The sequence below is a fragment of the Anguilla rostrata genome, chromosome 18 (genome assembly GCF_018555375.3).
Source record: "Anguilla rostrata isolate EN2019 chromosome 18, ASM1855537v3, whole genome shotgun sequence".
In the NCBI taxonomy this organism is placed as follows: Eukaryota; Metazoa; Chordata; class Actinopteri; order Anguilliformes; family Anguillidae; genus Anguilla; species Anguilla rostrata.
In genome coordinates this window covers 11,285,243-11,308,967 of record NC_057950.1, presented here as the reverse complement: position 1 = coordinate 11,308,967, position 23,725 = coordinate 11,285,243, and the positions used below count along the sequence as shown (strand labels likewise).

Genomic DNA, 23,725 nt, shown 5'->3' with positions numbered 1-23,725 from the left:
CAGAATATATGTTTTAGACTTGTCAGAAAGGAGAAATCGTCTTTTTGTTTTTTTTTTAAAAGAAGGAAAGTCCGTAATGCAAGGTCACAGTTATTTTAGCAAGTGGCAGTGCAGTAGAATTTCTTGGGAACTGAGCTTGCAATTTGAATGGATGAAAGTATCTATTAAATTTTAATATGTAAAGCTGCTAAAAGGAACAATAGACACAAGAAGTGAAGGTTCAAATTGCCCAATGGCCACCAGTCAGAGAAATACCTCTCCTCCAATGGCATGTGGTTTATACTTTTTCTGGTTCAGTATAATTATTATTGGCAGCATCTTCACAATCATGAACCCTGCTGTGCAATAAACCAAACAGTAATGTAACCGCCCCACCAAGACGTAAATTGGCACCAATAAAGTTTAAATGATATAGGTTTATATACACCAGGAATTCCAGTTCCTTTGTGGAAAGAAACACAGGAGCACAGTAATTCTTGTTCAGGCTTTCATTTTACTTATTATTCACGATGATAAAAGTGATTAAATGATCTGCAATGCTCTAATGTTTATAGTAGAATAGTTTAATAGAAAAACAACAACAATAAACATGATTGGGAGGATAATTCAACATACATTTGATTGATTATTCGCTGGATTATACATTCATCAATGTGTAAAATATTGCATGTGCAGGCTTAATATGGACTGTCATTCCAATTAAATTACTAACTTAATCCCAATTAATAACATTAACTGCAATCATCCAGAGTTGGACAGAGCAGTGTTCCAAGAAAGCCATTCACTCATACGACAATTTATGTACAATTAGACATGTAGTGTCTATGAAATGTTCTGTTGTCTAATCTTAAAGGTAATACAGACCATTCCATTATTATAAAAAGGAAGGATTAAAGATTAAAAAAGTTAAAAAAAGTTGCAAGGGATTTTGATAGAAAAATTGAAAACATTGAAGTAGAAAGTCACTGCATTAACAGTTAATACTGGCTGCATTAATCAATAGGTCTCTAGTGAGTGTCCCACTCTTTACAATATTTAAAATCCTCATGGCTACATATAAATAAATAACACAATGATGAAGGAAGTGGAAGACATGGAATTGTACAGGAGAAAGACCACTTCAAATGCACATTATTATCCAGATGAGGAGGCTTGTGTTGAAAATGCACTCTGTCAGAGAATGTTAAGTCAATGCACAGTAAGGGGATTCATGTGGAAAATATGAAAGTATGTTTCTTTACTGCAAAAGGACTTTAACCAGTTAGAAAAGAAAAGAAAGAAAAACAAAGACTGAAAACCCATTCTTAGTTTCAACCACCTCTTTGCCAGCAAGAAAAAAAAAGAAAACTGTACAAGCACCACTATACACGGATTACACTTACAGAGCCACAGAAGAAAACACTTCATTTAGACAGCATATCAGTAAACAATGGCTGGCATGGCAAAGGGGCAGCCAGCAAAAAAAAGACATTTTTCAGTGACAGCCGCGTTCGGCTCGAACCCTCTGTAGGAGCGCTGTGACACAGCGCAAGCGCCAGCTCCATTTACCCCAGAACTCAGTGTGTTGAACCGTACGTGCAGACACCCATTTACAGATCCCTCAGCAGGAGCTGCAGTGTGGAACCCTGCATGCAAATACTAATTTACAGATCATCTGCAGAAGTTGCAGCATAAACCCCTAAGTGCATATGCTGTATGTATTCACAAATTATCCGTAAAATTTAAAGCAGAATCCTATGTTCATATATGCATTTATAAGTAATCTGTTTAGTCACAGCGCAGAATCCTAAGTGTGTATGCAGAATGTAAATCCTTACTATGCAAATATGCATTTACAAATTATTTGCAGACATTATGGTGTGTAACCTTTTGCACATACATGCGTTTACAAATAACATCTGTAAAATTGTAAATGTTGGTGTGACATTGTATGCCCATTAAACACATTTATTAATCCACCAAGACCTATGTATGCATAAGCTGTGCATTTAAAAAATCTACAGAGCTCACTGTTCAAATAAATGCTACGGTACAGTGTGCATTCGCAAAGTGTTACGATGCTGTTGGTAATAATGAAGATTATACATTTTCACATGAAAATTCCTCATCTGTAATAGCACATTTGTGTTCTTTGTCAATACTAACAAAATACTGCTAATGAATATAATGTTACAACAGTTCTCATTCACTCCAGGTTAGCATTCAGTTACTCTCAGATGGGTGTCTTCAATTCAGCCCTAGACAGCAACAGTATAGTTAACAGCACATAAAATAAACAAAAACAAGACGTCTGTTTCATGTCTGTTCAAACAGACCAGTGACTTTAGCAAGAAGAGACCGAATCCTGGATGTTGCAAGAAAAGGTAATTATGAGAGAATGAGGCTTTCACAAAATGAAAAAAAACATTTTAAAAAGCAACAAAAATGTACAATAAATATGGCAGGTGCGGTGTGGAGGGGAGTGTGTCAATGAGTAGTGTGCTACCAGGGTAGGCTTCTGGGTGTGCCTGTGACTTAGCCCTCTCTTTCATGGTCAGCAGTACCACCATTCACCCCCATTTTCCTTGTCTCCAAAGTGGGTGGTGGAAAATGAGGAGACTTTGTGTTTACAGTTTAGGGCACTGTCTCCAGGCAACAGTTCAGAGCCTCTCTTTCACAGTGCGGTTCCCCACTGAGTGGAACTGAAAACCTGCTTCCCCAGCAGGATATCAGCGGTGTGGAGGTGGGGGTGAAGGGGGATGTGAAAACAAAGTCAAATATTTACACACACACACACACACAACTGTACACAACAGCATTCACAAATATATTCATTTGCACTCATACTTTCTGTCCTTTAGGATTGGGAATTCCACACCCGAAGTTATTGTCAAGAGCTCTCTGCATACTCCCAGGGGAAAATCTGCAGCTTAGCTGCGCCCTCTAGTGCTCACAGGATAAACTCCAACAGCTGCTCATCCCCAAGAAGGTCCAAGGAGAGGCAGTTCATTGACCTGCGGCCATAGAAGGAGGGTTTGGCAGGACAGTAGAGGGGGTAGCAGCCACGACCCACAGGCCCCTGGGGGTCCAGTTTGGGGTCTGGAAGGCCGAAGGTGTAGCTGTGGGAGGTGTCGGCCTGGAGGGTGGTGCCCAGCGGGGTGGGGGGCTGGAACAGACGAACATCATCCAGGCTCTGACTGTGTCTGTCAACAGTGCCTCGAGTCCTCCACTTCAGCACCTGGGGGGACGGGGGCGTGAGAGAGCAGGGAGACAGGGAAAGAAACAGGAGAGAGGGAACAAGAGCAAAGGTTAGCTGTAGAACGTCTGATCTTAATTTTACAAATGCTGAGAATGGTATGCAACATTCATCTTTTATGGTGTAGGCAGCGTGTCATGGCATTCCTCTGTTCCACAGTGCAGTACAAGAACCCTTATCTTTTCATTAAAGCCGTGTTGACTTCAACATCTGTGAGCTATACAAGTAATTTCTCTCCCAAGTGACTGACCTGCTCCAGGGAATCAGTGCTCCGCATTTTCACCTCATAGTCAGGTCCGTCCACCAGTTGCTCAATATCATCTGCAAAAAAAAAAAAAAGTATTTTTGTTTTTATTTAATCTCTACAAATGTCACACACAAGTGCACACGTTCACAAAAAATCATCCCGTGACACACGAACAGTAGAAATATGTAACAAAACAAAAAGTAACCCAAGTCAACAAACACAGGCAAATGTATGTCTCCATTCACTAAGACAAAAAACCAACACCTTAAATTAAGTTTTGCTGCTTACCAGCAGGGGGCACAAAAGTCTAATGAAATCCTAATGCTGATGTGTGCATATTTATCTTCAGCTTGATACAGCGGATTTAGTTTACAGAATTCCTCTGTGATTTACATTTACATTTTCAGGCTTTTATCCGACACTCTTATCCACTCTCACATTCTGTACATACAGTCCATTCCTACAGTGGGATATTCACTGAAGCAATCCAGATTAAGTGGCTTGCTCGAGGGTACAACAGCAATGCCCCACCTAGGGTTGAAGTTCCAAACCCAGCTCCCTAACCATTACGCTACCCTGCAGCCCATGTCAGTATGCGTGTGATAAGGGGTGTGGCTAATATAACTTTTCCACACAGCAAGGCCCAAAACATCAAAGTAAAAGGCTCTGTATCTGATGGTATCACAGAAAACATTTTCAGCAAGGAGCTCATGAGGAAAGCATGCATGTTTTGGACCATGAGACAGTGAATAGGGCAGTCACTAGGGCATTCACTCCAGCCAGGGCATGCAGTTGGGGGTTGAGGGGATGGGGCATAACCTCACCTCCCCAGTGGGTCTCAGGTGTGAGGTCAGGGCAGTCCAAAGACACGCCCTCTATCAGCTCGACCAATCGCAACATCTCAGGCTCGTCCACGGAAACCTCCTCTGGTTCGTCCACACTGAGTTCAGCCTCTGGTGAGGGTCACGAAGAGGCGATTAATAACCAAATAATGACCACATGCAAGGATTAATCAAAACAAAAATAACCAAAATAATCACACATCAGAGGATGAAAAACATTTGTTCATAAATTACTCTTGGATAGCTCAGGTTCGCTTAAGTAAATCTGATTGTCTAGGATATAAAACTAATGGGACATATTCCATTTTTTTCCCCAGAGTGATTTGTGGTGCAGAGTTCACGGTTGTGTAATCTCATTCCTGAGTGTTCCACAGATAAGATACAAGCGGAATTCGAGATATGCATTTCCATCAACACAGCTCGTACATTACCTGCAGAGCTACATTTCGAAACCCCTGCCAAAAGAGCTACGTAGGACCTGCCCGCCATATCCTTAAAATGTACATTACGTACGAACGTAAACGCACAACCAACGATCCATCAGGACTTAACTGCTCCAGAGCTGTTATTACCTGCTTTCTGCAGTCATTTGGTGCCTGAGCTCAGTTATGATTTGTTTTTGTTCTTAAAAACAGCCTTGACCACTGCAAAATATTATTGTACCTGTTCTTGTGATACATTTTATTGTTTTCTGACTAAATGTATCATTGGTCTTTCTTTTGGGAGGTAATGTATTCTTGCACATTCCCAGGGACTGCAGATAAAAATGAGCGATGATCCAACTCTTGTAAAATTCACACATTTTTGGGTCTATATGTAAACATGTACACACAACAAAAAGCAAAATGGCAAAAATATTAGCAAAAATAACCGACTGGTAAAATAAAGTGATGTGTCACTTTTTAAGCACAAAGCTCAACAACCCCCAGAACCTGCCCCTAGCCCCCCGCCTCCTCCCTCCTCCTCCCCTCCTCCCCTCACCTTCCTCCTGCCAGTCATCTTCCTCGGTCCGCGCCTTGCTGCCGGTGTCCACGCCCGAGGTGTGGGAGCTGCCGTGGCTGGCCGCCGAGCCGAAGGGCTTGCCCGTCCGCTGCAGCGCCTCCTCCTCCTCCTCCACGGACGGCATCTCCATGGAGACGCGGCGCTGGCGGGAGTCGGCCTCGATGCCGGAGCTGCTGGTGGAGCGGCGGGAGAGGCCGGGGCTGCCCTCGCTCACCGTGGGGTCCAGGTCCAGGTCGTCGCTGATGTAGGACTCCCGGTACCTCTTCTTTTCTGGGGGAGGGTAGGGAAGAGGTTAGATAGGTCTGCCATGGCCTACAAACAACTCAATAAGAAGTAAAACTAAACTTCAGATTTAAGAAAATCTACACTGCAGTAATTCAACATGGATTAAAAAAACTAGACGTTCTCTACACACAACTGCTTCAAAAACTACACTGGCTCCTCCTTTTTTTTTTGCTCCTCCATCAATAATTTTGTCACTACTGTTGCAGGGGACTGTATGTGTCACATGATCTTGAGGCAGCTGAATAAACTCAGTGTCCAGGAACTTCTGCAGGTTAAAGGCAAACTAAGCAGGTTTTTTTTTTTTTGCCTTGCGGTGGTCCTGTGTTTACAGTCAAAGGAGTCTTCTCCTCTGTCCATGTCCATTTTTATATTTTATGTCCGTTTTGTACTTCTTTTACTTTTAGATCTCCATTTTGCAATAGCCGTCAGCATCAAGGAAATGCAATTCCAAGATTGGCTATTTAATCTGATTTAAACTACAGTTATATTGTTCTACTGATTAATATAAATAGTGTCACATAAAGTATTTTTAGTCTGGGCATCATGCCAGGGAACTGCATCAAGTATTTGTAAGTCTACAGGCTTTGCAATTATCTACAGTGATAATGCGGAATCTGTTATGAAGCTTGTAGTTACCTAATTCTTGCTCTTGGTACCATAATGGCCTTGTGGGCTGATTGGATCAAATGAAATAATATGTTAAAAGAATAAATATACTGAGCCTATGACATGAGCTCAAACTCCCACCAGGAGCCCGGTGTTGAAGGTGCAGGGAGCGGGACATCCCGCAGCCTTACCCTCGTTCTCCTCCAGCTGCCGCAGCTGTTTGAGGGCGGGCTGGATGTTCAGGTAGAGGCGATGGCTGTTGCTCAGGTGCTGCAGGAGGTGCCTGGAGCGGAAGGGTGACCCCGTGTAGTACACCAGCTTTCTGGCCGAAGGCAAGCCGTCCGGCTGGATCTCAAACTTCTTGCCCTGAACGGAGGGGAACACCGAGTCTGAGGCCCACAGACATCACACCAGCTTGGAGGAAAAGACCTGACTCACTGACTCACTGACTGACTGGAGTCAACAGCAGCAATAACAAAAACTGAAATGAAAAACTATTATAACATAATAATAATAATAATAATAATAATAATAATAATAATAATAAAGTATGTTTTATACACCCAATGCAAAGGGTGCATTTCTCCCAATGACACTACCCCAGTTACTGTAATATGGGCAGGTTAATGTATACAGATTTCACTAGATCTATATAGATGACAGTGTGTGTGGAGCAGGAGAGACCACAGGGACGCACCAGGAAGGTGAGGCGTCCCACGTTGGACCAGGGGAAATCGTACAGCAGCTGACGTATGTTGTTCATCTCCTGAGTGACAAATCGCAACACAGAAAGACACAAAAAATCAGAGAGATATCACAAACACAGGCACAGACACACATAGGCTCCTTGTTTGAGAGATTTATAGCTTCTTCTAGAAAGCTCTTACTAAAATGAAATTTTTGACACAAGCCATGTTTCCAGGAATGAGTGTTAAAAATTGATATACAAAATGACCAATATCGACTCAACGACATGAATAGCATGCCCTAAATATTCATTTCGCTTCTTGCTTTGACAGTTCAATCTATATCAAAGCCAGTTAGCACACGATCGATAAGCGATGTGAAACGGTTAAAAAATAGTGGTGGACCCTTCAGTAAGCCAGTCACTACTGAGATACACATCCAATATACCTCTAGGTGAAGTGCAATTAGAGTGAAGGGTAATTTGTCTTGTAAAACTGGGTCCGTTGGGCACCTAAATATTTGCATATGCTTGCACTATGGAAGATACTGGACTTTGGCGTTTTAAGGATCAGAAGGCCAGCAACTCAGGCCCCACAGTTCAGCGGGCTGTTCATCCCATGAGCCCCGAGACCCTTCCGGACTAATCTGCACAGATGCCCTCCGACCGGCAGATCAAAAGAGAGAGACGAGTGCCACACATCCAATATCTGTTGTTTTAAAGGCTGCTCCTGGATAACCCCACATTCTTCGCTTGTCTGCTGCATGGAATTCTGTGATACTGGTGAACGCTTTTCTCTGAGAGAAAGCAGGAGCAGACTGATAGATATACACTCACTCTCTCTCTCTCTCTCTCTCTCTCTCTCTCTCTCTCTTTCACACACACGGATACATGTACACACAAACTCACTCCCTCACACACACACTCAGACACAAAAACATACACACACCCAGGCATGCAACTGAATGCTAACTCTTGTTCTCTTATGCAAATGCAGGAATAAACACTCAAAAACAGTCTCTCTCTCTCGCTCCCTCTCTCTCTCTCTCACACACACACACACACCTGATAAACCTGCATTCCTCTCAGAGTTAGACCCAGTAGCGCTGAGCCCCTCTCCTCCTTCTTGTCCTGAAGAAGAAAGACAGACAAAAAGGATTCAGCACAAGAGATCAGATCCCTATTTGGGCCAAGACGTGAAGCAGAACCTCCCATGATAACATCCAGAATTATGAGGAAGTCTTCAAATCTCCATTACCATAAAACACAGTAATGGGTTGCACAGACTACAGTAACAAAGAGCATAAAGAATGTTTATGAAACTGGTATGCATTTCACAAGCAGCTAAGGTACTCTGTATTGAGAAAAGCCATTATTGTTGTAATAGATATCTTTATAACTAAATCAGCTGTATGAATAAATAATATTCCAAAAGTAAGAAAGCATCAAATGATTCACTACCTATTACAGTGTGCATTCACTACGCACTACACGCCTACCCAACAGTGGTCGACGGGGATTTTGTAACCTTCTGGCTCAACAGTTGGGTGAGTAAAACATCTATGGGCCTTCAGACCCAGGAGGGTTTTGACCCGGCTGGATTAGAGACAAGGGCAAGGGTTGATCTCACATATACTGAACCCACGATAGATCATTCCCACCCCGTGACCCTGGCAGGCCTGGCCTGTGACCTCTGACCTTCTGCAGCCTGTAGAAAGTGACGGGCACGTCTTCCAGGCGGCAGGACTCCCGGATGAAGAGCAGAATGGCGTCGCGTGCTGACATGCCCCACAGCTCCCGGTGAACCTTGGGCCCGTGGCAAAGGAGGTATTCACGCCCCCGCTTCGCCACGATCTGCGGGTGGGGGGGGGGGGCAAGGCATGAGTCATTTTATTTTATTTTTTATTAAAACGTCCTTATATCATCTTGAAGAGGGAGAAATAATATTAGGCACAAACAAAAGTTAATTAATTATATATACACATAAAAAGGAAACAAACCTGATAAACACATGCATGTGCATGTGCGCACACACACACACACACGCATACACGCACACACACACACACTCATACATGCAGACACACACACACAGACACACAGACACGTACTCACCCAGGGAGGGAAATAGTCTTTGGGTTGGAAGTATTGGACCTCTCCGTCTGCTTGCCCAGGCTGGGGACAGTCGGCCAGGTCAGCCTGCAGTGCGTACCCTGCCAGCTGGAAGTACAGCGCCTCCTGCTGGCGACACTCAGACCGCAGAACACGCTCCCGCAGGTCAGCATAGTACAACCGCCGTGCTTTACGGTCGCTGGTGCCAGAACAGCAGCGGAAGGGATTGAAGAGAAGGGGAACAGAAAGAGAAGTTAAGGTTGTGGTATTGCAGAGGAAGCAGGAAGAGAGGAAAAACAAAAGGAAAGATAGAAAAAATAAGTGTGGAAGAGGAGTCAATCTTTTAAAAAAGGGGAAAAGTACAGCGGAAGAAAATCTGTCAACATCTTCATTTCAGGGGGAAGATAAATGGTGTCTAACATCTAACCCTACACACATTCATCTCTTTTGTTTTGCAAGCACAGCTACCCATAATGTACAGAAATTTCAGCATACAGGGTTAACTGGCAGTTTACTGAAATCCGTCCACAAAAACTACAAAGGGCAAGGTGAGGCCTATTGGAAATGTGTGGTGCTTCAAGCCTGTTTGGGTTAGCACTAGGCTATATTGCACAAGCCATGTGAAAACACCACGGGCATAGCCAAGGGCGCAACCAAGGACTGCACTGCTACTAGAAACCCTGATCGCGAAAAAAGAAACCCCTGGCACTGATGCATTCTGATGTCCAGCGAGCGATTGCTCAAGATGATGGGAGAGAACTGAAGACGGCATGGGAGGACTCACCAGATGAGTCGGCCATTCTCCACGTAGTACTGCACCTTCAGAAACAGCAGCAGGGGGAGGGCCCGTCTCTGGGTTCCCTGCACAGTTACAAGGACAACACACTGCAGTCACGACATAGCTGAAACAGCTTGTACACGTGCAACATAACAGGTATATCAACACTGCTTTTGAATACTTTTTGCAATTTACTGTGTACATATTTATCTCCAAATCCTGTTATGCACCTAACAACTGCCCCATTTCTTTAGGCAAAGAGCAAGCCAGATAACAGTGGCCACAGGAGCGAAGTGGAGATAGAGCTGCACTGTGCAGCACTGCTCAGGGCACCAGCTGTTGGGTAGTGGCCATGGCAGAATCAGGCACTTCACCCAAAACAGCCAGGGAAGGTGATCGATCAGAACATGTGAGATTTAAAACTGCCAGCGATCAAACGGTCTACTTGTTCCAGGCCTACCAGCCAGCCGAGGAACAGGCCAGTCACCCAGCGCCCGCTGCCATAACCTGCACCGCTCACCTTCCCCGAGTCCGGCTTCCATTCCTTGGGGAAGTACTTGGTTAGCTTTTCTTCCAGGTCCAGGAATATGTGTTCATTGTCTGAATCAAAAAAAAAAAAAAAAGGTTTGGAAGTGGGGGGATGGGGAAAGCGGAAAAACAAAAAAAAAAGAGGAAACAAAAGAAACACAAAAGAAAACAAGAGAATGCTGTAATCACGCCTGACATGTGACAAACAATGAAATTAATTAGGGAAGGGAAAATTCAACCCCCCCAGGCTTGTTTAAGCATTTGTGTGAGCAGGAATCAGCTAAAGAATAGATAAAAAACAGCCTGACTGAACGGGTCTGTTTGCTCATCCCACACCCAACACCAAAACAAAAAAAATAAACACTTGACAACTGGTAATGTCACATCACCCAAACCGTAACCAGAAGAGCTCCATGTGACATACAGTATACAAGTACATCATGTATATACAGAGCTACGTTTATTCCGTCTTCTGCACATTAACCAAAAGGGACTAAGACAAACATTTCACGCAAAATCATTACACACTTGACTTCGGCGCAACCCACAAAGATTTCTTTCAGAGGTAAGTGGTGTTTGTACCATACCTCTCCCGACTGAATAAACACACAGACAACATCTAACAGTCAGTCAGCAATTATTCAGTTTTCCACATTCATTTTCTTTCACTCCCTCCCTCCCTCCCTCCTATCTATCTCTTTCACCTCTCACTCCCCCCCTCATTCTTCCCTCATCCGCCTGGCCCGCTCTCCTTCATCACACCCAACCCATCCTCTGACTTCTCTCCTCCCTCTCCTCACCTTTCCTGCTCATTCTCTACCCCCTCTCTCTCTCTCTTCACCTCCTCACTCTCTCCATCCCTCCCTCTTTCCCTCCCTCCCTCGTGTAGAGGAATGTAGCTGCACATTCCAGGCTTAATGAAGTTAATATTGCTGGAATCTGGGACTGAGTGGACGGTGGCCTCCACACTACAAAAACAAAAGGGTCCTTGTTTGGGAGGGGGCTTCACAGGATTAACAAGGACCAGGAAAAAAAGAGGGGGGAGGATGGGTGGAGGGGACAAAAGAGAGAGAGGGAACGAGTGAGGCCAAAAAAAGACATGGAGAGAGAGGAAAAGGTTAAAAAAAATAAATTTAACAAGTCGGGTGCGCGAGAGAGAAAATTAAAAATGGAAATGTTTTTTCACAGGTTGACACCTCGGAAACAGTCACACTCTTCCCCTTTTTTCGTGCTGCGGAAATGTCACATGGATTCCCCTTCCGGCAGCTAACCCAGGTATTCTCACCTGTTATGCAGACAGGTTCAGAAATAATTCTGGCCATAAGGGGCCCTGGTGACACCCCAAGCCCAGAAAGCCGCTATCAGAAACAGCAAAGGCTAATTTAGACCAGTTACACAGCGCTGTTTGGGACTGGGTCACAGGGGGGAGGCAGACAGGGAGGAAAACGAGATGGGGGAGTGCGGGTGGGGGAAACTCACCCTTCACCACAGTGAGGCCAAAGAAGTGGAGTTCTTTTATCCCAACGAGCTCAGAAACACGATTGAACACCTCCTGTCCTATGGCTTTCACCTGCAGCAGACAGACTTGGGTCAGCACTGCAATACACACCTGACCTCAACCCACCAATCAGGTTCCCCAAAGACTGAATACATACAGATCAGACACCACACACACACACATACACACACACACACGCACATTCTCTCTCTCTCACACACACAAACACACACTCACACATTCTCTCTCACACACACACACAGACAAAAAACAGGCAGGCATACGGTAGGCATACGCACATGAGTTGCGCTCACTCACTCAGAAACCTTTGACCATTGTCTCCTTATCCACGCTACCACACAAGCTTCATTAAATTACCTTTTACGACGCGTAATAAAAAAGGACTGTTTGCATTCCTTTGTATTTATCATCATAAAGCAACCTGAGTGAAGATTTAAGGCAGACCAGCTGAGACGGCGTGGGACACAGGTACCTGATTAGACCACCCGTATCACATCGAAATAGTTCACATAACACACAAGCATTTTCAATTGAGGTCAGTTCTGCTTGCAAGACTAACTTTCAGCCATGTTAGTTAATAGAGCAGAGCAAGTCTTTATTATCTCAATGGATAATTTGCCTTGTAGTGCGTCACATAACATTGGCATAGACAATAATTTAGAATTTACGATCTACACACAGGTAATAAGTAACATCCAATCAGAAAGACTGGAAGGACCAACTCACAAGAATAAGTCTTGAGTGGCCTCCAAAACTGCTGTGTGACACTCACCCCCACAGTAATGTCCAACTGCTCCTTATTGGGAAGCAGGACACACACGTTCCTCTCCAGTTTGGCCAAGACAGACATGTTTCCTGGAGTTCCTCTTCGGACTGCTACCTCCCGAACCGTAGCCCGTCAACCTCTTTCTCTTCTGTCGTCTCTCACTGCTTCACTTCTCTCTGTCCAGACGCCTTGCTTCCTTCATCTCCTCTGTGGTAAAGACAGAACATACCGACCCCCGATTGGAGAAGTGAAGAGCAGAGAAAGGCTCATTACAGCAGCATTAGTCATTCTCAAGGCCCTCCCATAGGTATGCGTTACTCATGTAGACAGCATAACTAAACGGTAAATAAATTACATTCATCTAAACCGCTAAATTGATTATCACCAGTTACCTAACTATGGTTTAGGTCAGCTTTTCTGCCAAGCTGTCTCGTTTATTTATTTTTTCTGAAACATGGAGACCAGAGAGTCAGCAAAAACACGTGAAACACGTGACACGTGACACTGATGGGCTTCTAAGTTACAGCCATACAAAAACAGTGGATTGGAAAGTATGCAGCCTTACTTGGATGGTTTTTGAGAAACAGAACTGCTCATACGCCGTTTCTCAAATGATACACCCCTGGCCATGGCTTCAATTAAAATAGTCCAGTCACGTTCACCAGCTTCAGGGAGTCATACACCCCTCACCCCCCAACACTGAAATTATCACACCAAATGCCACAGAAGCTTCAGTTCATGGGAACAGAGGGTTCTGGATTGGATGGATAAGGGCAATGCTTTCTGAAGGCATTAAATCGTCATTTTCACACTGTCAGATATTTCAGCAGTCACACTGAATCTGAATTAAGATATCAGGTTACAACAGAGAGTGCTTTCGTGCACTCTCTGTTGTGTGAGTGTGAAATTTCGGTAAAATGATATCAACACAGAAACTGAATGACAGCCGCCCCCTTCCCACCCCCCCATCCCTCCTCGGTTCGTGAAATCAAACCAAAACTGAAGCATGCGGGCATAACGCGTCATGACCAATAAGCAGGCTGATGTCAACATCACACCACAAGAAAAAAAAAAAAAAAAAAAGTCACAGAGTAAATCCGAAATCCAGACATGAACAAACACTCGACCCAAGATGGCATTCCACAAATAGCTGGGCAAATTACGCCTGGCCCGCCACTTTTCAGCCGTCCCATATGATCAACATCGCGGGCGCACACCACACGCAAACACTGATCTCCGGTCTGTGGGAGTGGCACAAGCTTTTCGACACGCGTTCAGAGAAAATGCTAGGCCCTATTTGGCAGACAGGGCAATTTTCTGCTATTAGATGGCAAGTCACAGGCTATCCACTCTGTGGCCAAAGTGAAATCTGTTCATTTCAAACAAAGCAGGCCAGTTAATCAAATTACTTGTATTCAAGGTGGCTTTTTTCAAGTGGGTGCAGTTTGTACTAGAACAGCACTGACAGGTGCTGCACCAGTTTGATTCATTGCTCAATTTGTCTGCGATGTTAAGGTGCACATTAGCTAAATATTCCCATTGTGCATTCATTGGGGGGTGGGGGGGGGTGTGAACAGCAAAATACCCGAAACACGGCTGCAACTTTACCCGCTGTCTGACAGGATATAAAAAGAACAGATGCTTTGATTGGCTAAAACGTGTAGCCTAAATGCCTGACAGCACATAATGTTCCTATTCATTCATTACAATGGGGACTTAGAGAATGACAGGGATGCTATTCTAACTGGTAGATAAATAGTGTCAGTTCGAGACTGTATGGTGCAGTCTGTATGGCAGCTACTACTAAACCCCTTTAGGGTATGAAACCCCTCGTGCAGCCAGGGGTTCAGTTCCCTGCAATAGTTCTTTGTGTGCCATTATCCCTTCTCTATCCGTAAACCTGTCTGCATTCCCCCTGTCTGAATAAAGTGGGGGGGGGGGAAATACACACAAAAAAAACAGTTTTAGGGCTTTGGATTTCAGGTCTTACACAGGACAATTTTGGGCACATTTGGCTGTCTGCAGATGAAACGAGCCGCCACTCGGGGGGGGGAGGAGGAGCAACCGCAAACCCCCTCCCCATCCCAGGCCCCGTAACCACGGGCCCGGGCTGGTACGGGCTCCGGGTGATTAACCACGGCTTATCTCCCCAAATCAATTAATCAGATCAGCGAGAGCAGCGCGCCGTTCTGATCCCCGCCGAGATCCCGCGGTAAGCCCTTCCAGGGGCGAAGAAAAAAAGAGACCGAATAATTTTTAAGCGGAAAGAAAGATCAAAGCGCTCGCTAAAACCCCAGACGGGATAACGGGGACTCGATCGGACGCTCACGCGGAAACGCCCGGCGCTGCCGAAGTCAACAGGCCGGCAACGTGATGACGTGTCGGGCCGAAGCGCACGCAAACAACATCAGAAAGGAAGGAAAGGCACTCGGCCTTCGCATGAGAATGATTAGCCACAAGAGAAATTTAGAGTCTGCAATTGCATTACTTTAAACATGCAAATACATATCTCATACCATGTGCATGTTCTGCCTTGGGCAAAATTTCATCTGTAACGTGGCTTGGGTGAGGGCCAGTACTGAAGATGACAGTATACAATAACCAAGAAGGAAGGGCATCAAAAGAACCATTAAGCCTTTTCATAGAGATACACTTGTAAATACACCTACAAATTATGTTCCTGAAAATCTCCAATACACACAATCTAGGCTACCCCACACAGAATTAATGTTTCTACAGAGTAACGATTACAGAAAGTCTAAAAGATACTGGCAGTCCACAAATGGGAGAGTATTCATGCTAAAAACAGGCCAATTCAAAGTCCGTCAAACATTCAACAGTTTAAGCCACACAGCTGAGGAGAGACGGTTAATTAAAAGAGTAAAATATTTTATTTTAACCAGAATAAGTTGTGCAAAACATGATAAGAGAAGTCTGTAAACCAAATACTGTGTGTATAAATACTGTGTTGTTTTCATGCCGCAGCCATGGCAGGCTACTAATGGGGGCTTTAACTGAGGCTAATGGTCCTAACACGCTCCATAACGAGAGCAGACATAACAAGTCAAGCACGTGTTGTAATTACCTCATCTGATGCTGAAAGTCAGTTTGCAAAAACAAGCAAGTCAAAGAACGCGCAGCAGTTTAAAATAATGCCTCTAAATTCCAAATACAGTTACGTAAGGGAGTCAGCAGCCATGACACATGGCCGCAAGCGCAAGCCACTTGAAACACATCACATGACCCACCCCCAGAGTCAGGGGGCCTGAGGATTCAAACCCTCAAGTTTTATGTTTTTTTTTTTTTTTTAACCCATGGTATTAGAAAATTTCAAAAGCAGGAACAGCTTTGAAAAGGAACACGCTGAACATGGAGTGCTAACTCAAGACAAGAGACAATGGGTGACTTAGGGTGGATGGCTTAACTGATGACACCCCCCGCCCCCCAAAAAAAAAAAAACCTTGACGCCAGGTGCAGAAGAAATCTGACAGACAGAATGACAGCAGGTCCCAGGAACAGGAACAGACAGTCGAAAACTGACGTGCGCCTGTCACTCATGTTCCGTTCCACGGCTCATTCACCGAGTGCATGTACTGTACGCAACAGATCAGTCTGTTTTACAGCCAACCAGCCCGGGGCTGTGTGAACAGGCCCATACCTTCCGCTGGACAGCGTGAGCCATTGCCTGTGACATGACGCGCTCGCATGATGCAAAACAATCTCCCAGAGAACCTGCCAGTCCAGGATGTCTGCGGCCCCCACGGACCTGCAATTATGGTTTTCTGATGTCTGGCGACGTCACACTTGCTAATGGCAGTGACAAGTGTCTTACTGTAACCTGTTTTTTCTTGCATTCGCTTGCTCTTGCTGTTGTATCTCCAGCAAATAAGGCCACATTTCTTGTTGTGGACTTTTTCCAGCACGTTTAAGTTGCACAGAAGTTATTTAGAATTTAAGTTTACTGCATCCTGTGGATTGTTGGGAAAATATATTCTTTCTAACTGAAAGATATTACAAGCAGAGAAGCGAAATGAACATGTGTAGCTGCATGATAGAAGTGGACGAAGACACACAAGCACATTTCATTTGGTCTCATTAGATGACCGTTCATTTTTATTTCTCAGTATGTGTCAGGGAAACTGGCAAAGAGCTAGCTTATGAACAATTCTGCCTGCAATTTCTGATCTTGTGAAATGTTCCACTTCAGCCAGTTATCATCCACTGACTCACTATGACTTCAGCAGGAAAGCGGCGATATCTCCTTTCACTACCAATGACCACATTCTTGCATTAGGACACTGAGTTTAGTCTCAGGTAATGATTCACGTTAATATGTAATGCACCAATAATGTTACTGCTCACGAAAATTGGCTGTAAAGTAAATAATTAACTAATAGAGGAGTTACCATGAGATTGTTGCTAGTCTTAACTTTCACAGTCCTTCCGTTATAGTTTCCATCCATGGATATTCAGTTTTCCATAAAGGGATATCAAAAAGTCTTGAAGATGAAAATTAACATTTCAAATTGCTGGTATGCACAGCCATGAAATGTCATAATGAATTAGTGCTATTGTGGTGAATAGTGCCCACTCCGTAGTGGGTTTTTGGATAAAAATTACACATATATTGGGGTTGGTGATGTACAAAGCCACAAGTTGTCATTCATTTTAGGGAATCCCTGCATTAGATCACTGAAGCAGGCAAGTGGTAGGATTGGAACCTCTATCTGTAAAAATTTCCTTCCAACAATCTCCCCAACCGTAAATGTAGAAGCCAGTGATAACACAAGAAAGAACCCCCCCCTTCCTTGCCACTGGAGTTAGTCCAGGATACACCCATTTTTATGCTGCAGTTGCAATAAACGAAGCAGTGCTGCAGATGACACGGGGAAAAGAGGAATTACCTGAAAGACAGGGCCAGACCCTGAGGGTACACACAAGTGCACTTTCGCTCACATGCAGCGGATAATGGAGCCAATCGCAAACACACTGTAAGGCAGGGAGGCCAAAACAACCAGGACACCAACGCAAGGTGGCAGAGAAGGGGTGTGAAAAACACCACGGCAACCCCCAGCAGCGAAGTGGTCATTCAGGCGCGCTTGTTCCACAAGAACAATCTGTTCGCTTTAAGCATACCCATATGATAAAGACTACAAGTCCCAACCTGATGTCATTTATGAGCTAATGGCTACAGAAATGACAGTCTGCACCCTAACCTCACATGCACTGGGTTCATTCCAATCACTTATGTTCACTCCTTGCATATCTTCCTTGCCTCCTGTCCTCGCTCCTTTGCTCCACGCAATGGAGGACGTGAAAAAGGGACGCAAGAATGAGAACTGAGGATGGAGGAATCAAGGCAACATGTATTAGGCAAACGGAACATCCTTGATGAGTCACGCGTCAGTTTGAAGTGACACTGATTACAGACGCGGCAGATGTGGAGAGGTGGATCCACAGGTCCACATTCATACGTCACGCAGTCCAAAAAAAGACTTCTGCAAAGACTGCGCTCACGTATCTTCACTGAAGCATCCTCTGGGAGCCTCCTCACTCCTCCAAGAAGCATTTAATAAATTGGAATGTCCTCAAAGATGATCGACCTCGATGGATTTCTGGGTATAGTGAGGACCGCAGAGATGAGAGCGGATAAAAAAGAAGCAATTAGAACAAACCCGCTGTTTCATCCAGTGTGTCTGGAGTACAGTGCTAAAGGACAACAAAAGCTGTGGCACTGTCCAAACACTTACAGAATGCTCTGTAACCATGCTGAACGAAAGGGGAGGGAGGAGAGAGGGGCGGTGTAGGAATACAAAGAACATCACCTCCAGTCCATATACCCACAAGGTGGTGGTGTACAGAAAAGAGAGAGGACAAAAGGTCAGCTCCACAGAATTTCACATGAAAAATGACAGACGGCACTCAGAGATGAAAGAGCCAATGCTGAAAGAGATGAGGCCAAAAAAAAAAAAACAGGACAGGGATCGGCTTCCTCTTTTTTCCACAACTTTTTTCTGAATAGTCACCCATCAGCACTTGCATCTTTCCTCACAGCATAGACAGGATGTATCAGTCCAGTCCTGAAGAAGGACAATTTGACTGAAGCTTCACTCATTTGAGAACAAAAGTAGCTGGAGAAGGTCTGTAAGGTCAAAGATATTTGCAAATCATGCTAGTTTTGAACTTAAATGTTTTTACATTTTAAAACCTTTGACTTTAGGGAACACGCCCACAAACACACACATACACAGACGGTGATTTGAAGTAGGTTTAACGTACACTATGTACAGTACACTGGCAGAAAAGCTACAGAACATTCGTAATACATAATGGCGTACATGAGGATGGATTATCGCTTCCCCATACCGCTGGAGCACTGATCAAACACAGGCCCACGGGCAGAGCACTGCAGCTGCAGTCACACAAAGTTAAGAGCGATGTCGTTGACCCACCTTCGTCTCTCGTTAGCACGCATTACCGACCGCACCGAGGACCTGCAGTCACGTGAGCAGGGACCATCTGCAGGTCTTAACTCCCCCCTCAGTGCTGTGATAATCCTTGCTCTGAGCACGCTCCATGTAAAAAAATAAAAAAATTAAAAAAAACAACAACCGCTCATCCTTTACTTTTTTTAAATGTGCCTTGGAGTCTTTACTGGGCACAAAATGTTGAGTTCATCGCCCTCAGCTCCAGAAAATTCCAGGAGTTTCACATTAGAGCCCCATTCTTTCCCAGATTCAGCACTAGCAGCGCCAGGCTAATTAGCCAGATGCACATTCTAGCCACACATGATTAATGTCCTGACCAGCCTCTGGAACTCCGTCATGTGCCCGTGTAAGTCAGCGTTCCTCTCTTCTCTTCATCCGTGAACGAGAAGTGAAGGCAAGAGTCGAAAATAAAAAAGGGAGAAGGGAGAGAGAACGAGCGAGAAAGAAGAGAGGGGAGTTTGGGGGGGGGGGGGGTGTTGAAGAGGCAGGGGAGTTTGGTGGGGAATCCTTGCTGGATGCGAGGGGTCACGTCCGTCTTTGTTTTTGACCACTAAAGCAGAACAGCGGGAGCAGATTCAAAGCCCCCTCTTTGCGCAACGTTGTCCCGCACACTCGTCGGAGGGGCAGTGAGAGAGAATGAGGCGAGAGTAAACTCGGGGACAGTAGGGCTTCTCTTGTCTTTGCTATCTACTCAAGACCATGATCAAATAAACAATTTAAGCCACACAATATCCTTCATTCCTCAACACTGCACTGCAACTGAGTGACTTGCCATTAGGATCTGGTTGGACGTGAGAAATGTAACCACGAGTGCTCCTCTCATTCGTCTTTCTTCCTTTTAAAAAATGAAAACATGACAGAACTGTGGAATGATTTGGGCCAGGTTTTTTTATTTTGAAGAAGCAGGACTGGCAACATACATTATTGCGGCATTAGCAACTAGCATGCATTCTGGCAGAACGTGAACCTTCACGCTATATTCAGACTTCACTCTCTCACACCAACTGTTTTGAGAGCATCCTTATGATAAAAAGGTCTCTCGCAGTGTTAGTCTTCTCAGAGAGAGTAGGCTGAGCCTGTGCGACCGATTAGTAAATCACACATTTTGGAAAAGGTCATTAGTCAATACAAGTCCTGTCCCTCAGCCCTACCCTCAGGTACTTCCCTGGTGCTTTAGAGCATGTCTGATGGGTTAGATCGGTTACAATACGCAACATTTACAGCTTCGTGTCATTTATCTACCCCCACTGGCCCGTGTAGAAAAACCTATTACTCAGAAACCACATCCCGGCACCTTTCCACAGAACACGCAAAAATGATATGTCAAGTGGGCACAGAAGGGTGAGGGTAGCACTATACTCACATGCACATTCGAAAGGAGCTAGAAAAGCTTCAAGTGCAAATCAGGCGATTCAACATGTAGGCTACGCTGATTACGTTTATTCAACTAAACTGATTGAACTGGCCAAAAGTGCAAGAAGCTGCAAGCGTAGTCTCGCTTTATAAAATTTAATTCAGAAATAATTACAATCGACACTGCGATCCTGAGTATCACCAAATCGGCCACGCCACAGTAGCCTATCAATGAGGTAAACATGCTGTGTTCAAAAACACAGTTTGTGGTTGAGCAAAGCAAAGCAAAGCATCTCTTGTGGAAATAATTGCACGCACTCAGGGTAAGCCTTCTTGAAAAGTTACACTGGAACGATGCCCGCCTCTGACCAAACACTACGGTATGCTACTACGACTGGGGAAATATTTTTGAATTCCATCAACTGTCTCCTGTTCAGCTCTTGATCTTCCACATGCAACAAACAAATCCTGTCATATCTACCCAATCGGGAAACATAAGCACGTGAATCTGATAAAATAACAAGAAAACACAAAAAGTGTATTTATTCGTGGAGCATGCAGTACAGCCACTTATTTGTAGTTAACAATTAACTGTAGTTTAACTAATAAAAATCACGAAGTACTCACCGGCTCATGGAAACCGATAAAGCCAGTTTTTTTGTTTATAAACAAAATGTGTAAAGTGCAAAAAATTAATTCCAAATTAATTCAAAACAATGCTATCGATTCACATTGCACGACACAACCCTTCCAACTGCATGAGAGTAACGCAATAACTTCACAGTCCGTGATAGGGACGCCACAGGCTGGACTATACTATTTCTTGGTCAGGTAAAATGGGGGTGTTGTCTGTTATTCAAATGTTCGCTAAAATGTTTTCTTTTGTTTGCTACTTACATACACGAGCACACTGGTTCTGTTGATTAATAATAGTATTGTAATGCATTGTACTATCATTCATATACTTTATTTGAAATGTGTTCCCCTAAAACAGTGCTTTGAGTGTGCAGTGTACCCCTAGTTTAATGTTATGACACCGTCCGCGGTTTAAACAAATAAACAGGACCAGGTAGAATTATACTCTGTGTTTAGTGTTAAATTATGTACATTTCAATATCAACTTCAGTAGTCAGTAAGTGAATAGCAATTATTAATCACTTAAATTATAGTATTTGAAGTAATTGTCTTATTTTTGCTGAGGACTGTAAAAATAAGACCAAAAAATAAACGGAATGGGGAATAGCTCATTACGGTCCAGCTGTAGAAATATGTCATTTCATTTATTTTCTACTGCTTTACACAACACATTGTGGGTCTCTATTTTAAGCATCAAATTTAAAATAAGGGGGCCAACAACCTGTTCTTTTTATTGTGTTCAAAAGCGGTTTAGCGCAGTTTCTGAGTCAACACTCGCAGAACGCACACATTCCTGAAGTGTGACTGTTAACCTGCTTCTTTCAATGGTGACAAATTAAGAATGTGTCAACAGGCTTTAGCAACAATGCGTAGGCTACACGGCTAAAGATCGGCGCACATATGACTCACTCGGAATCCTTTGTAGGGGTAGCCAAATGAAGTGCATCTTTGCAAAGTGTGCAGATTCCATAGAATGCTATTTTCATCGTGCCTGTGGTTTTATTTCACTGAATGAGCAAACAATGAAGTACTAACGGACTAAAAAAGAAACCTGCCTCGAGCCAAGTCTGGTACAATGCAGTTTGCTTCAGGATTCATGCAAATATTAAACGGTTGCTACATGAATACACATGGACAAAAAAATAAATTCCATTTGAAACAAATATATGGGATCATGGTCAAGACCAAAGATTCACGTTTCGTACATTACTTTTTAAAATATAGTAGTTAAAACATGGAATGAATATATACATATCTGATACGATAGAGATAGATAGATAGATAGATAGATAGATAGATAGATAGATAGATAGATAGATAGATAAATAAATAAATAAATAGACCACTCTTTCGCGCAAGGTGCTGAACCCGCATTTCATTCAAACATTGTTGTCATTGAGAGCAGTTATGTATTAACCCACAGCTGCATGAGATATGAGTGTTCACACGTGTAGCAAAACGTGTGTAAACACGCATATACTCTGCCTAATGCAGCCGTTTTTTAAAGCGCCCTGAAAAGAGCTGGAAGGTAGGCTACTGAGTTTTAGTTTAACGTCTGCATGGTAACTGATATTTTCTGACCAGATTTTGCGTGCACCCAGTTGGGCTTTCAAATTAAGGAGTGTTGTCACTTGTTTACATTTTGTTGTGAATACATTTTGCCTTATTGTTGCATTGGTCATCAAAAAGGAGGTCTTACCAATGTTGCGAATATTGAATCTTTGATCTGACGGCAAGTAGAGGAAAATATGTTTTGGTGTGTATGTGTCCCCCTCCTAACCTCAGTATGTGCTTAATGACTGCCTTTAACTGGCTGTAAATCCAGATGGAATTAGATATGGCTCACATGCCATCTGGGGTTATACTACTCCTTCTCGTATTAAAAAACAAAACTGAGAAGTATCTTGTTCATCGCTTCACTATACTTAATTAACTATGTAATGTGTACCATTACTGCTCCTGACATTATTTCTTCTATGTCCAATCCTGGACCACTCACAGTTTGAACAACACATTTGGTTTAAACAAAACAGGCTTTGTCCTGTGATCTGGACTCCAAAGGACCTGACAGGTACCATGGCCTGACAGGCAGATTACAGGGTAAGATTAGCATTAGTGTGCCAGAGATTACAGCTAATCAGGCTCTGTAGAGCATCCATGTCTCTTGTCTTCAAACCATTCAATTAATATACAGTATGTTACCAACTCGCTGTTGTGTTTGTGGATGCAAACATTTGTAGTCCAAATGCTTGAAAGATTGACCTGATCTGATTTGCAGCCGGGAGAAAACAAACCACAGGAAGAGGAACAAATCCATGCCCGTTCTACAGTCTCCAGATACTCCCGACTCACAAATCCCACCAGAAAACTCAGGGTAATTAAAAGCAATCCCCCAAATGCATTCTGTGGAGTGCAGAAGAAAAGGAAAGACAGGGGGAGTCAGACAGTACTCCCTCCAATTCTCTAATGAGGGGATCACAGACCCCCAGCCCCAAGCTTTCTGTCTGGTGAACATGGGGGTGTCTGAGACAAACGGATGCCCCCCCCCCCCCACCCCCACTCCCCTCCTCCCACCCCATCATTCTCACACCTGGCTCTCTGTGCTTTGCTGCTCAGCTATACTTTACAGCTCTGGTGAGGAAG

The 23,725-nt window shown here is 43.9% G+C and overlaps 1 protein-coding gene across 2 annotated transcripts; it reads right to left on the bottom strand.

Annotated features, from left to right (window-relative positions):
• Window positions 1-542: 542 nt before the first annotated feature.
• zgc:172136 (uncharacterized protein LOC566376 homolog) lies at window positions 543-21,230 on the bottom strand. 2 transcript variants are annotated; one of them, XM_064317409.1, is made up of 14 exons: window positions 21,074-21,230; window positions 12,612-12,812; window positions 11,800-11,890; window positions 10,313-10,392; window positions 9,799-9,875; window positions 9,018-9,213; window positions 8,601-8,756; window positions 7,968-8,033; window positions 6,915-6,983; window positions 6,409-6,583; window positions 5,306-5,596; window positions 4,307-4,435; window positions 3,486-3,556; window positions 543-3,217 (listed from the first exon to the last, which is right to left on the bottom strand). In XM_064317409.1, the coding sequence occupies exons 2-14, from the start codon at window positions 12,687-12,689 to the stop codon at window positions 2,930-2,932; spliced, it is 1,767 nt and encodes a 588-aa protein (XP_064173479.1). In that variant the 5' UTR covers window positions 12,690-12,812; window positions 21,074-21,230; the 3' UTR covers window positions 543-2,929. The 2 variants fall into 2 exon arrangements, with proteins under 2 accessions (XP_064173479.1, XP_064173480.1); XM_064317410.1 differs by lacking the exon at window positions 21,074-21,230 and adding an exon at window positions 19,058-19,439.
• Window positions 21,231-23,725: the final 2,495 nt, after the last annotated feature.